The 13,146-nt window shown below is 48.1% G+C and overlaps 1 protein-coding gene across 1 annotated transcript in view; it reads left to right on the top strand.

Moving 5' to 3' along the window:
* Positions 1-3,333: 3,333 nt before the first annotated feature.
* GLIS1 (GLIS family zinc finger 1) overlaps positions 3,334-13,146 on the top strand; it is a 223,129-nt gene continuing 213,316 nt past the window's right edge. The window contains exons 1-2 of the mRNA XM_080654399.1: positions 3,334-3,366; positions 4,329-4,617. Coding sequence (XP_080510525.1) covers positions 4,371-4,617 — 247 coding nt within the window. The 5' untranslated portion in view covers positions 3,334-3,366; positions 4,329-4,370. The remainder of the gene's footprint in view (positions 3,367-4,328; positions 4,618-13,146) is intronic.

A 13,146-nucleotide genomic window follows, 5' to 3' on the forward strand; every position in this document is an offset into this window, starting at 1 on the left:
GGTTCGATTCCGGTCAAGGGCATGTAACTTGGTTGCGGGCACATCTCCAGTAGGAGGTGTGCAAGAGGCAGCTGATCGATGTTTCTCTCTCATCGATGTTTCTGACTATCTATCCTTCTTCCTTCCTCTCTGTAAAAAATTAATAAAATATATTAAAAAAAATTAATTTCAGAGAGGAAGGGAGATAGCGATAGAAACATCAATGAGAGAGAATCATCCATTGGCTGCCTCCTGCACGCCCCCTACTGGAGATCGATCCCGCAACCTGGGCATATGCCCTTGATCAAAATTGAACCCAGGACCCTTCAATCTGCAAGCCAACACACTATCCACTGAGCCAAACCAGCGAGGCTTATTTTGTTCTCGACAATTAAAATATTAATGAGTTTTATTTTAATACTAAAAGTATAAAGAAAAATATAGCTTATAATCCTACTACTTAAATAACCCCTGTTGAAAGGGAGGGAGAATAATATATATTGTCAGAAAATACACACAGTTCAGAAAAGCATAACATAAAAAGTACAGGCCAACCCCCAGTCTTCCATTCCCTTAACCACTTGTTAACACTTTCTTGTGTTTCCTTCTAGGAAAACAAAATGCACATACCCACTGGATTCTGTATATCCCCAAAGGGGTCCTGCGATGTACAGTGTTTAAGAAGTCCATTTTATTGAGCAAGTTAACTTTTCTCGTTGCTTTGCCAGGCTTCACAAACCCATCTGTCCTGGTGGGGCAGGTCTGTGTATTCACTGGGGAGAGACAGGATCTCCATATTCCTGGCTAGTATGGGGGCTAGCTCACGGTAGGTGCTCAATAAAGAGCAAATGAATGAACTGTTGCTGCATCTTGGAGACCTGAAGGCCTTTGTCTGCAGTTCCAGTTGGTTAGCGACTTATTCAGCAAATGTTTTCAGAGTCTTGACTAAGTTTGCAGTGTTGTGTGTGGTGGGGGAGGAAGGGCAGAGGATCCAGCTTCTGGATTCACTGAAGTTAGAACTGGAAAGGCCAGTGATCTTGCACTTTCTCACTTAAAAACAAATGTTTTTATTGATTTTAGAGAGAGAGTAAGGGAGAGAGATAGAAACACTGATGAGAGACATGGATGGGCTGCTTCCTGCATGCCCCCTAATGGGGGTCAAGCCTGCAACCCAGGCATGTGGCCTGACTGGGAATCGAACCAGGCACCTCTTGGTTCATGAGTCAATGCTCAACCACTGAGACACATGGGCTGGGCCCATCTTCTCACTTTTTGAGGGGAAAACTGAGGTCCAAATTGAGGTTATGATTTGCCTAAAGCTACAGGACTTGAAGATTCATAGGAAGGAGTATAAAGATGGACAAGAGGGAAAAGTGTTAGTATAGGAAATGTCATTACAAAGCTATGAAGTATATAAGCCAGCACTGGAACCCCAGAAGTGTTTGTGGGAAGGGAGGAGCACCCAGTGGGAGGGCTGGTAAGCTACTCTTGCTCCTTCCTACCCCTTCCCTTCCTGCCATAAAAGTAGCAACTCTAAATCCCTAGAGTCCCAGTGGTCAGCAAACTCATTAGTCAACAGAGCCAAATATCAACAGTACAATGATTGAAATTTCTTTTGAGAGCCAAATTTTTTAAACTTAAACTTCTTCTAACGCCACTTCTTCAAAATAGACTTGCCCAGGCCATGGTATTTTGTGGAAGAGCCACACTCAAGGGGCCAAAAAGCCGCATGTGGCTTGCGAGCCACAGTTTGCCGACCACGGCCCTAGACAGAGACACGATTTTTCAGGTGCCCAATGCAGGCCTTGGCCTGTGTATAATGGGCATGGTTGGTTAATATCTTGTATCTATTAGAGGCAGCCTGGATGGTATATAGTAGAAGGAAGAACACTGGACTGTGCCAGCTCTGCCATACCCACCATACTGCTGTGGGCCAGTCACATCCTCTCTCCGCTGCATGTGGGGTGGGTCTAACTCCATCTCCAAGGTCCTTTCTACCATTATTGCTCTCTAAATGTCAGGTGCTATATTTAATCAATTATAGGAAATCAGATTTTAAAAGTCTGTGATTCTAAAATCCTGGTTTTTGAAGATTCCGGGGATGCGGTTTAAGGCATATTACTCTGTGCAGAATCCTGTGTTGTGACACCTGACCCTATAATTTTTCAATTTGAGACCAAGGCCAAAGAGTGTGAAGCCAGACAGGACCCTTTAAGCCATCCCAAATCACCAACACACAGTGCAGGAGGCAGGCCGAGATGAAATGCAGGGCCCATCCTCTGGGCCTCGGGGGATCCTCCAGTAGCTTTGGCAGATATGCTGGGCCCGGGTGAATAACCCGGTTTTGCACCCGGAGCAGAGAAGGGAACTGAGCCACTGCTTCCTGTCGCCCTGAAATCTTGTTCTGTGTCCAGTGTTCTTTCTACACATTGGGTAGGGGTCTCTGGGACACTGCGGCCTGTGAGGGGAGCCCACGCAGGGGGCCCGGTTCCAGGCTCTGGAGGAACTTAGACTAAGACGAGCGGGTCTCAACCCCCAGGGCTGTAAGCTCTCCTGGGAAGTCACAAAACATCGGGCACTGGAGCCCCACCCCCGGACAGATGCACAGATTCACTTGGAATATTTTCTCATTGGGATCCCGGTTTCTGTTTTTGCTTGTTTGCCTTTTCTTCTTGGAGTACGAGACCCTCTCGCCGGACTTTTCCCAGTGAAAGACACCACAAAAACAGGAGCGTCAGGAAAGTGATCTGAGAGCCCTGGGTTCGGGTCCCAGCTTTGCTTCGAACTCGCTGAGAAATCTGTGTGAGCTCTCAAGTGAGCGTGCTGAGTTCTGCAAGGCAACTTTCAAAGCACTTTCACATCTATTTCCTCCCCTTTAGCAGGTTTCACCCTCCCCATTTGAGGGGAAGAAAACTGACCAGGGACAGGGGAAAGGTCCTGCCCCAGCCACTCGGAGAAAGAGGGACATCGCCGGGGTGAGCGGTATCTCCTGACGCCCAATTCTCCCCGCCGCCCAGGCCGCACCAGTCCCAACGGCTGAGCCCGGCCTCTGTCACCCGCGGCACCGCCCACCCGCCGGGCCCACTCTTTGGCAGGAGGGCGGCGGACAGCGCAGGACTCTGGCGGCTCCGGCCTGTCAAACCTTCCGCCGAGCCCCGCCCAGGCCCCCCCAGCCGAGGAGGCCCCGCCCCCGCACCGCGATTGGCCTCGGCGGGGCGGCCTCAGCGAGCCAGTGGCCGGAGTGGCTGTCGGGCAGGCCTTGGCCCCGCCCCCACCCGGGGTGCCGCCCCACAGGACGCCGGGGCCGCGGCGGCGGCTGTGGGGGTCGCGGCGCCAGTAGAGGCACGGCGAGCGGTGCGCCCCGACAGCTGCTGCGGCCGTGGCGAGGTGAGAGGGGGCGCGGCCCTGGCGCGGGGTGGGGGCCGGCGCCCGGGTCGGAGATACGGGGATGTTCTCCCTGCGACGTTCATATCTGAGGAACTTTGGGATAGCGTGGGAGCACCCAGGGGAAAGGAGAGTTGGGGTCCCAGGGCCCACTTTCCAGGAGAGATGATGGAAGGGCGGAGGCTCTGTGGAGAGGGACCCGGCGTGCGTGTGGGTGTGGAGTGTGAGACAGGGCGGCTGCAAGGGTTGCTCAGTGTCTGAGAGGGTGAATGAGAGAGTAAGTACTGTGTGTGGCACGTTGTGTCCCCAGTGTGCATTTGCGGGGTGTATGGTGTGCGTGGGAGGGTGCGTGCATGGGTGTTACTGACTTGATGCGGGTCCGTGAGCGCGACGGGTTCAGTTTCTCGGCTGGGCGTGGGAGTGTGTGAGTCTCGTCGTGCCTGTGACGGGCTCGCCTCGCGGGAGTGAGCGTCCATCGCAGCTTAGGTGGCTGTGGGTGAATCTCTGCCCCGGGGGCCGACGGGTGCGCAGTGCGCGACCCCTGCGCTCCTGGTCCCCGAGCCCCGACGCCAGCGCCCTGCCCCAGGAATCCTCGTCCCCGCCCTCTCCCTGTCTCACCGGTGACGCCGCCCAGGCGCTCTCCCCTCTCCAGGCCTCAGTTTCCCCAGTCCTCGAAGGAGGGCTGGTTTCGGTGGAGGCGGGTTTGGGTGGGAGGGTGAAGGGCTCCGGAGAATGCGCCGAGGCGTCCCGCAGCGGGGACCCTCGGCTCCCGGGGAAGAAAGTGCGAGCCGCTCCGGAACCGCCCAGGGTCAGGTAGGTTCGTCAGGTCAGGGTCAGTGTGCTGTGGCCAGCCCATTTTAGAGGGAGGGATAAACCGAGGCGGGTGACTGCCCAGTCGCGGCCCCGGGAGGAGACGGGAACCGCTCCCTTTATTCTAACGCTCCTGTGCGGTCTCCTCTCCGCAGGAGCCCGGCGCGACCCCCATCTGTGCGCCCCGCCCTGGCGCCATGCACTGCGAGGTGGCCGAGGCGCACTCCGACCGGAGGCCGAAGGAGGCTCCGGGCCCCGGCCGCGGGCCCGCAGGCCTCGGCGCACACATGGCCTTCAGGGTCGCCGTGGGCGGTGGCTGCTGCGGGGATGGGGACCCTCGTGACCTGCTGCCCCGGCTGTCGGCGCCCCCGCTTCGAGCCCACGACCTCCTCCGGCCCCGGAGCCCCCGGGACTACGGTCCAGCCAAGGCCGCTGTGGGGAAGGGTAAGTGTGGCCCTGCCAACGTGCGCGGCCGGGAGCATCGCAGCCTTTGCAGGAATCCTCCGGAGAACTTGGTGGAACTTTCCCCAGAGGTCATCATTTTCTCTCCAGTAGTTTGGTATTAGCTTGTCATTCTAGCGATGCCTGGTTAAGAAGCATCTAATTTAAACTAAATTAGCTTATTTGAGGGAAGTGTGCCTAGTAAGGTCAGATTACATAATTTTGCTTATGTATGTTTCTGATAAAAGTTTTGTGAAACTTGTCAAAAATCTTCTTATAAATTGGGGTGAGTAGCCACTAGAGTCAGCCAGCGCTCGCTCGCTCTCGCTCTCTCTCTCTCTCTCTCTCTCTCTCTGCTAGTAAAAGGCATATTTTCAAGTATTCCAATCTCCCTAAATAACAAAAACCCTCCCCTCTTGGGATCCTCAGTTTCCCTATCTGTCAAGGAAGGAATTAATTATACCAGATGATTTCTGGATTCCTGATGGAAAATTTTATGATCTATAGATATAGCCTGAGTCAAGTTCTGACTTGAAAAATGGCTTTTCTGTACCTGATGCTTCAGAAGCACAGTTTTTGGTAAAAAGTTGCTTTGCAATACTCTCCCTGGCCCCAGTGAGGCCAGTGGGTTTAAGGTACAGGCCCCAGTACAGTTTGTGGGCTCAAAGTCAGTGATGATGCCAGGATTCTCATGAACATGTTCTCATCACAGTTAATTATTATTGAGCCATTATTTATAAGTTTCATGCTGACAGATAATTAACCAGAAATTGGGGAAATTGTTAAGGCAATGTGCCCCCCACCCCCCACCCCCTCATTCCATGGAGAAGAAAACAAGGCTTTGGGCTTTCATTATTTTAGCATTTGGGACCTCTTGGTTCTTTCCAGGTGACTCTCAAGGAAGACAGAAAGAGCTTATGTTATCTCTCCTTTAGCAGCAGCCCAGGCAACTTCGAAAAGGTAGGGCAGCTTACCTTTAGAGAGGAGAGCGCCTTCTGGGTAAAAAAATACCCTGCTCCCCAGTTCAGGGACTGGCAAGATGAAAAAACATACACAGTGTTTTTTCTTTTTGATGAAAACACCTGACTTTGTAGGAGAGAGCTATTTCTTACTGTTTTAGATGTCAGTGTCTTTTCCAAGAGACAGAGATCATACCTTAGAAGAAAGATATAGAAAAACCACCTTTAGAGTGTTATTACTGTTATTACGACACACACGAGGTTCTCTCATACTAGAGAGAGAGGAGAGCTGTGCAGCAGGACGTGAGTAACATTTGCTGTCCTGAGCTCCCTGGCTTGTCCCCCTCCATGCACAACCCTCCCTTAAACAGATACCCTCTTGCAACGTTTTGGATTTTAAACTATTGTAGTGATCATCTGAAGACGGAGTCTCCGAAGACCTAGTGAATGCCTATCAAACAGCCTTTGTTCCTTTCATCTCGATGCCTTGTGTACTGATCTTACACTTCCATTCTACAAAACCCAGTTATTTTTATGCACACGCCTCCCCCATGTCTAAATTATGAGATCTTTAAGTTAAGATTGTATTTGGAAAGTGCAGGAGAGGATAAAGGGCTAGGAGGAAGAACCACTTTCCTTGTACCATAGAAGATGATCTTTCTGGTTATGCATTTTGTAAGAGGCTTCTAAACTGTTTTCTTCAGTCTCTGGCCAGGCTGGCAGGGTGGGATTTATCGCCCCCGTTTAAAAGATGAAGTAACGGAGCACTGAGGGTGGGGGACGAGTCTCATGGAAAAAGCTACCCAGCAGGTCTAGCTGGGGTTCTCTGGCCAACCCACTGCTCATGGACCTGGGCTTGAGGAGGCTTCTAGAGGTTTCTGACCCAGCCTCTGTCCCAACTTCTTCCTCAAAATGGGCCTGAGAGAAAACCAGAGCGTCAGCAGCCCTCTTAGAGTGCCCTAAGGAAACGGCACCCTGACACTGCCCCATTCCCACCAAAATATCCCCCAGACCATGCAACCCTTTGAATGTTTGGTGTTTAGCTCCAAGCCTGGGGCTTATTGGAAACAGACAGAAATACCAATAGGAAAATATTTATTGACTGTGCTGGGAATTGTGAGACCTTGCCACGGGTGATCTGTGAGGCCTTGGGGGAAGTGATTTTACTCTCTGAGCCTTAGTTTCCTCATCTGTAAATCTAGCGGGAGACTTCCTTTGAAAGACTGAGGAGAGCATTAGTGAGAGTGTGAAAGGGCTGCCTCCATGCCTGGTTGGTTGGGGGATTTACTCTCGTAATGTATTTAATGTTCTCCACCTTTGGTTTTTTATTAGCGCGAGAGGTCATAATGCTTACCTCCCAGGGTAAATGAGACAATGGTTGCAAGAATGCTTTATAAAAAAGGTGGGAGGGGTTTCTTTTATTAATTCATGCAGGGCACCAAGCTGGAGTCAGTGATACTTGAGGTAACGGAGACAGGGTGAAGAGGGAGAAAGCTTTGATTTTTAAAACATTGAATGTGAAGAGCAATACCTGGTGTGCTAGCCAGAGGAAGCGGAGAGGAGCCAGGCTTCAGGTCTTTAGTGGCCACTGCTGCCCAGGGACCGGAGAAAAGACAGTATTGCTTGGTCTGGAATCAGGTTTCAGATGATCTGCCTTCTGCCTTGGACAGACCCTAAGCCGAGGAAGGGAGCGTATCTGTCAATGTTGAGGTCCTCTGCGTTTCCAGAGTCGGGAGGCGCTGGTGATGGTGCGATGTCATGGACTAACATTATCATCATTTACAATAAGAATCATGCTCTGTTTATGGCAGAGTCCCGTTTATCCAGATTCCAAACAGCTGGAAAGGCCAAATTACCAGATGCTGTGTTTTTCTTTTTTATTATTAAACACCCGACACTCTGCTTTTGGAAGTCCTGACAAGGAAAGAAGGTAAACATCTGGGCTTTAAGGAGGCGGTCAGCTTTGTGGCCATGGCCTGATATCTCTGGTTCCCCGTGCACAGAGCTTTACAGTTTTCAGTGCGTGTTCCCGCACACTCTCTCATCTGCCCTCACGCCAGCTGTGCTCTGCCTACCTTGTGGGCTGTTCGGGGGAGCAGACGGAGAAGCCTTAGAGTGCCGGGCAGACACTGGCTCTTATTACTGCGATCCCCGTTTTATAGATGAAGACACTAAGGTTCTAGGATGTGCTCAAAGCTACAGACAGTGAGTGGCATTTTTTAAGGTTTCCTGTTTCCAATATTTGTTTCTGTTTCTACAGCTTGTTCCTTCTACATGTGTGTGTTGTCGGTCTAGAGCTGGTGTTCACTACACGCTCCAGATTGTTCCCAGTGAATTTAATATATTTTGCTTTTGATATTTTTAGAAATTGGTATCTAGTATCTATACCATCGTCTTAGTTTACCAGATAATTCTCTTTGTCCAGAGTTGCTCTTCCTGGACCAAAACCACATAATTCACAGAGACTCACTGGGCCCTTTTCATCATTTACTGAGGCTAGAGACGTCCTAGCAATAAAAAGGGGGCTGATGATCATGACAAATGTGGATTCTGCCATTAGTAAACAGCCGTCATAACATGGCTGTAAATGCCAAAAAGGAGTCAATCTTTTTCTTTTTTTTTTTTAAAGTTAGAACACACACGTACACACATTTTTAAAGGAAAACAAAAAAGGAAAGCAATTATAGGTTGTGTGCATGGATGTTAGGGGCTGCTGGTGGTGGAGAGTAAGTGTGATGGTTTTGGTGGTGTTACCTGGTAGAGTTTCTTCATCTGAATCAGAAGCCACCCTGATTTGATGTTCTGGGAAAGCCGTGGAGGGGCTAGCACATCCGTAGCAGAAAGGTATGAGTTATTTTGAAAGCATTTACCCCCTCCGGCTCTGGTGGGCAATTTGCTTGCATTTCATCCATTTTAAAGTGCTGGTCCTGTGATCCGGAAATAATCAGATCCAAATTTTTTTCAGTGCTTGAGATTTCAAATAAGGGGGAGAAAAACCTGCTGGCCAAATGTCAGGCTCAGTGAGACAAAGAGAAACATGTATGTGTGTGGGTAGGCAAATGAGATAGGAACATGTTGCGGTCTACATCCAACAAATCTTTTGTAGACATATAGTGGAAATATAATTCCCAAAGATTTCCTAAGAATCTTGTTTGGCTAGGATTTCTCTCCCCTTCTTGCCTCTTCAGCTCTTTAGAAGCTAAGAGTTGGTATACAAAATAGAAGGGGGAGTATCCTATGAAATCGTAACTTAATTTTTGTTGTTTCTGATATCCCAGGAGGGTCCCTCTTAGCTGTGGAAACCTATTGATAGGCTGTGTTGCTCTGTCTGTGATTAAAAAACGTAAGCTTCTTGCCCTGGCCGAGTGGCTCAGTTGGTGGGAGTGTCGTCCTGTACACCAAAAATGTTTCTGGTTCAGTTCCCAGTCAGGGAACATACCTAGGTTTCAGGTTCAGTTCCCAGTTGGGGTACATATGGGAGGCAACCGATCGATGTTTCTCTCTCACAGTGATGTTTCTCTCCCTCTCTAATATCAATAAAACATATCCCCGGGTGACGTTTAAAAAAACAAAAAACACCACTCATAAGTTTCTTTATACTTCCGTGGTTTTCCTTCGCACTTCTCCTCCTGAAAAAAAAACACCCCAAACCCACCCCATCTTTGAGTTATTCATCCCCCTGCGTAAGGTTTGCGTGAGAAGCTAAGTGATCCAGGGCACTTATTTTAACAGTGCGTTAAAATCCCATTACAGGCATAAGTGCACAATGAATCATTTAAAAAAATATATTCTTATGTTCTTTGTTCTGAATGTTGCATAATTATCATCATTTTCTTCAGTTTTATTTTGTGGAGTTTGGCCAGTATCCGAGAAAAGGGGAGAAACCAAAGTTTGGAATAGGGTTTGTCATCCCTTTTTGGATAGGATTAGGGAAAAAAACAACAAGCAAATAAATACCAACTTTATTTGTAAGTTGACTTTATTTGTAAGTCTAGCATGTAGTGAACACCATCTAACTGTGGCTTTTGCATAGAGAGAGTAGTCTCCCTTCGTTTTCCCCATTTTCTTGGAAAAGAATTCCCCGTATCGAAGCCCATATGATGGTATTCCAGCCATCTCACCTTATTTATATATATCGTTAATTTCAAGGTTAAATTATAATGTGGTTTGCTAATTATTTTTCCTGCTATAGATTTTAGTTGCAGTTAGTTTGGACCTAGAGAGGTGTGTTGTTTCTTTTGGTAGGGGGTAGCTTATTTTTGTGTTTAAAGAAACAAAGACACTTAGCGCAGGGGGGAGAAGGAATGAAACAAACTCTGCAGAGGGCTTTGAAAAATTCAACTGCCTTATGCAGAGAGCACAGCTGTAGTGCCAGGGCCAGGAAAAAGAGCACACTCTGAAATATTTGTGCTGCTCGCCTTCACTGTGCTAATGATCCTAGCAGTTTAAGAACGGACTTCTTGTTTATCAACAGCCGCTGCCCAAATTAATAGTTTACAATGAGAAAAAAAAAATGCTTCAGCATTAGAAGCAAAGTCCGGGACTGACAGCTGAGTTACTGAGTAAGAAAAGAAAAAAAAAAAAAGGGGGGGGGGTGATGTTTTGTGGCTGCTTTGGTCTCCCAGAGTCTTATTTATAAAAAACTGAAAGAAAACAGAGGCTTGGGATGAGGTGGGGGTGGAGAGGATACAGCCCTAACCCAGTGGTCTTATAGTTTCAAGTCACTTAAAGCATCTGTTTTTTTCTTTCCTCTGTCTTCCCCTAAACTCCAAAGGGTTATTCCTTCAGAAGGTTTCCGGCGGGTCGAGGCGGATTGTATTAGCATTACGAGCTGTGTTTTTAAAGTCAGCATTTGAGTCAGATGCACTGAGAGGAGACCTTCAGCCTGCTAACTGAATAATGCATTTCCTGTATGGCCTGAATTTATTTGGTGGTTATGGTTGGGCCCGTCTGGAGCAAACACATGCGCCATTGTACAGCCTCAGTGCATGTGGGCCATGCCCGTCCCTTTGAGCCTCTGTAGCAGCATCTGTAAAATGGGAAGCAGTTTGATGGGATAATCCAGAATCCTTCCTGCTCTGATGCTCCAGGATTTCACAGGAACTGGGCTGGGAAGGTTGGTAAGGATCTAGGGTGTGGACAGAGGCTACCTTTGTCTCAGGCCAGGTTACAAACTTGACCTCTCCTTGGAACTCTTGACTCCTAAAGCTGACCACAGAAGGAACAGGAAGGGGGAGGTCAATAACCTTTATTGAGTACCCACTCTGTGCCAGGCCAGGTACTTTATAGCTGTGATTGATTTAATAATAACGACCTTAGGAGGACAGAAGGCCTTATTGTAATTTTATAGGTGGCGGAACTGAGGCTTGGAAAGGTTAAGTGATTTGTCCCAATAATGAGCTACTATTTCATTCACAGCGACTCCCTGCTGTGTAAGCAGTAAGTAGTAGAGCTTGGGATTTGAACCCAGCTCCGTCTGACAGCAACGCCAGTATTTCTCCCCAAAGCACAGTGTTCTCAAGGGCAGCCTGTAAAACTCAAGCAGTGGCACAAAGTTGCTGTGGCTGTAGAGCATGCCCTGAAGTTGGGGGAAAGGCAGCAGAAAGCCGAACGCTGGTCCAGACAGCCATTCCCTGGAGTAGCACTTCGTGAGCCTCAGCTGGCAGGACCAGGTGTGACTTTCAGGGGAGACTCTCTACCTCCCTTAGGGCTCTCCCCACTGCCCTGCTGCAGAAATGAGGGAAGGACAGTGGTTCCCAGTTATGTCATGGGGTTCTCAGGCAAGTACTCTCCCACACTATGGAGGGGCCCCTGGAAGCGCTTCTTCTCAGAAGCAGTGGCCTGACCAACCTTAGATCCTTCCCTCCCTAGACCCTTACCAACCTTCTAGTCCCTATTTGAGTCTTTCACACAGTTTGGGAGGTTCCTGGCCGTCTCCCTTCAGTTGCTCCTGAAGACATCAGTGTGAAGAGAAATTCTCATGATCCTCACCACACTTGGAGTGTAGAGTGCATGCTTCACTGGGCATGGGTTGCTCGAGATCTATTAAATAATAATCTTGTATTAAACGCTTGGTGGGATGAAGAAGGGCTTGGGAGGGAGAACAGGCCAGAGATCAGAGTGAACTTGAGAGTTTGTGGGCAATGAGTCTTTGGTGTCAAATGATGAATGAGCCAAATGACCCCCTTTGGGAGAAAAAGATGCCCCTGCTGGTTTGTATTTGTGGCCTTGCGTGGTAAGTGCATTCACGAGAACGTATGTGTGGACGACGTTCTCAAGGAATCATACTCTTCTGAAGGTGAATTGCAGGAGTCTTTATTGCCCAGGGCTCCTCTGCCTTGGATGTGGAGGCTGGGTCTGAAAGGGGGATAATATGTATCGGGACGTTCCTGGTTGCGATGTGGCCCAGCCTCTTCCCATTTGTGTCTTTTTAGCAACAAGATTACTCTTTCAGATATTGTTGCTTTGTTTTTAAATAACAGGTTTGATGGAAAATAAGGCTTTAGCAAGAAACCAGGGAGTATTATAAACCCGACTTAAAAAATACAGATCCCATTTGCTGTTTTAAGCTCTCTGGAGGGCTGCAGATTGGGTTTATTTTGGAACGTCGCTGGACTATATGAATTACTTCTCTGAGGCTTGGGTATTTAATACCTAGTAGAAGTTTGTGTAAGAGTTGATGATGTATTTTGCCGACTTTCCAACCCTGTAAATAAATTACACGTGCCGGCAGAGGCTGCCAGGTTCCACTGTGTCAAATGAAGCTTAATTTTTATCCCAAACCACTTAATACTTTTGTCCTAGCGAGTAGAGAACGTTACGGGGTTCTGCCTGACAGCGGGCCGTTCCAAGACATAGACGGCTTCACGTACTGTGAACAGGCCTCGGTGGATTCACCGATCTTGACACAGTTTCCAGTGGTTAAGTAGCTTTAGCTGCTTTCAAGTCCAACCCTCCAGGCAGAGAATGATAATATAATTTTAAGTGTATCGTAAAAATGAAACTCAATCGCTTCCACTCCCCAAACCTGTCTCACTCCCCTTCTCCCTGGAGAAATCGGCTGTAATAATTGTGTATTTAATCTCAAGGCTGCCTGTGCGTTTCATCTTATTTGAGTGCAAAGCCCAGGTAATAACGTTGGCATTTCCAGTGTGAAACAAAATAGGGTTTCTAATGTGGAGAACACTATTAAATATTTCATGCTTCAACCAAACGCAATTCTTTTTTCCTATAATAAGTTTAAATATTAATTCTCTGGAATGTCAGATGCCTAAAGCTAGGCATTTAGTGATCTGCAGTTTCAAGTATCTCGAAGAAGGTTTATGAAACAGGATATTTCTCTGGGAGGGATGAGTAGTGTGTTTCAGAGCTATCTGAATTCAAGGCAGCATCTTCTGATTTACTTTTTAAAGGGAAAAGGTCATAAAATAAGTTGCTTTATGTGCTGAAGGATTAAGTGGTTTAGGCTGAAATAACAGCAGAGACTTTACTGTTTTCCCCCATTATATTTTAACAATGCTTTTCGAGGGAGGGAGTGGGTCATTTTCCCGCCTGCTTGTCTCCTCCCCCAGCA

Source organism: Plecotus auritus (assembly GCF_963455305.1).
Source record: "Plecotus auritus genome assembly, chromosome: 2".
In the NCBI taxonomy this organism is placed as follows: domain Eukaryota; kingdom Metazoa; phylum Chordata; class Mammalia; order Chiroptera; family Vespertilionidae; genus Plecotus; species Plecotus auritus.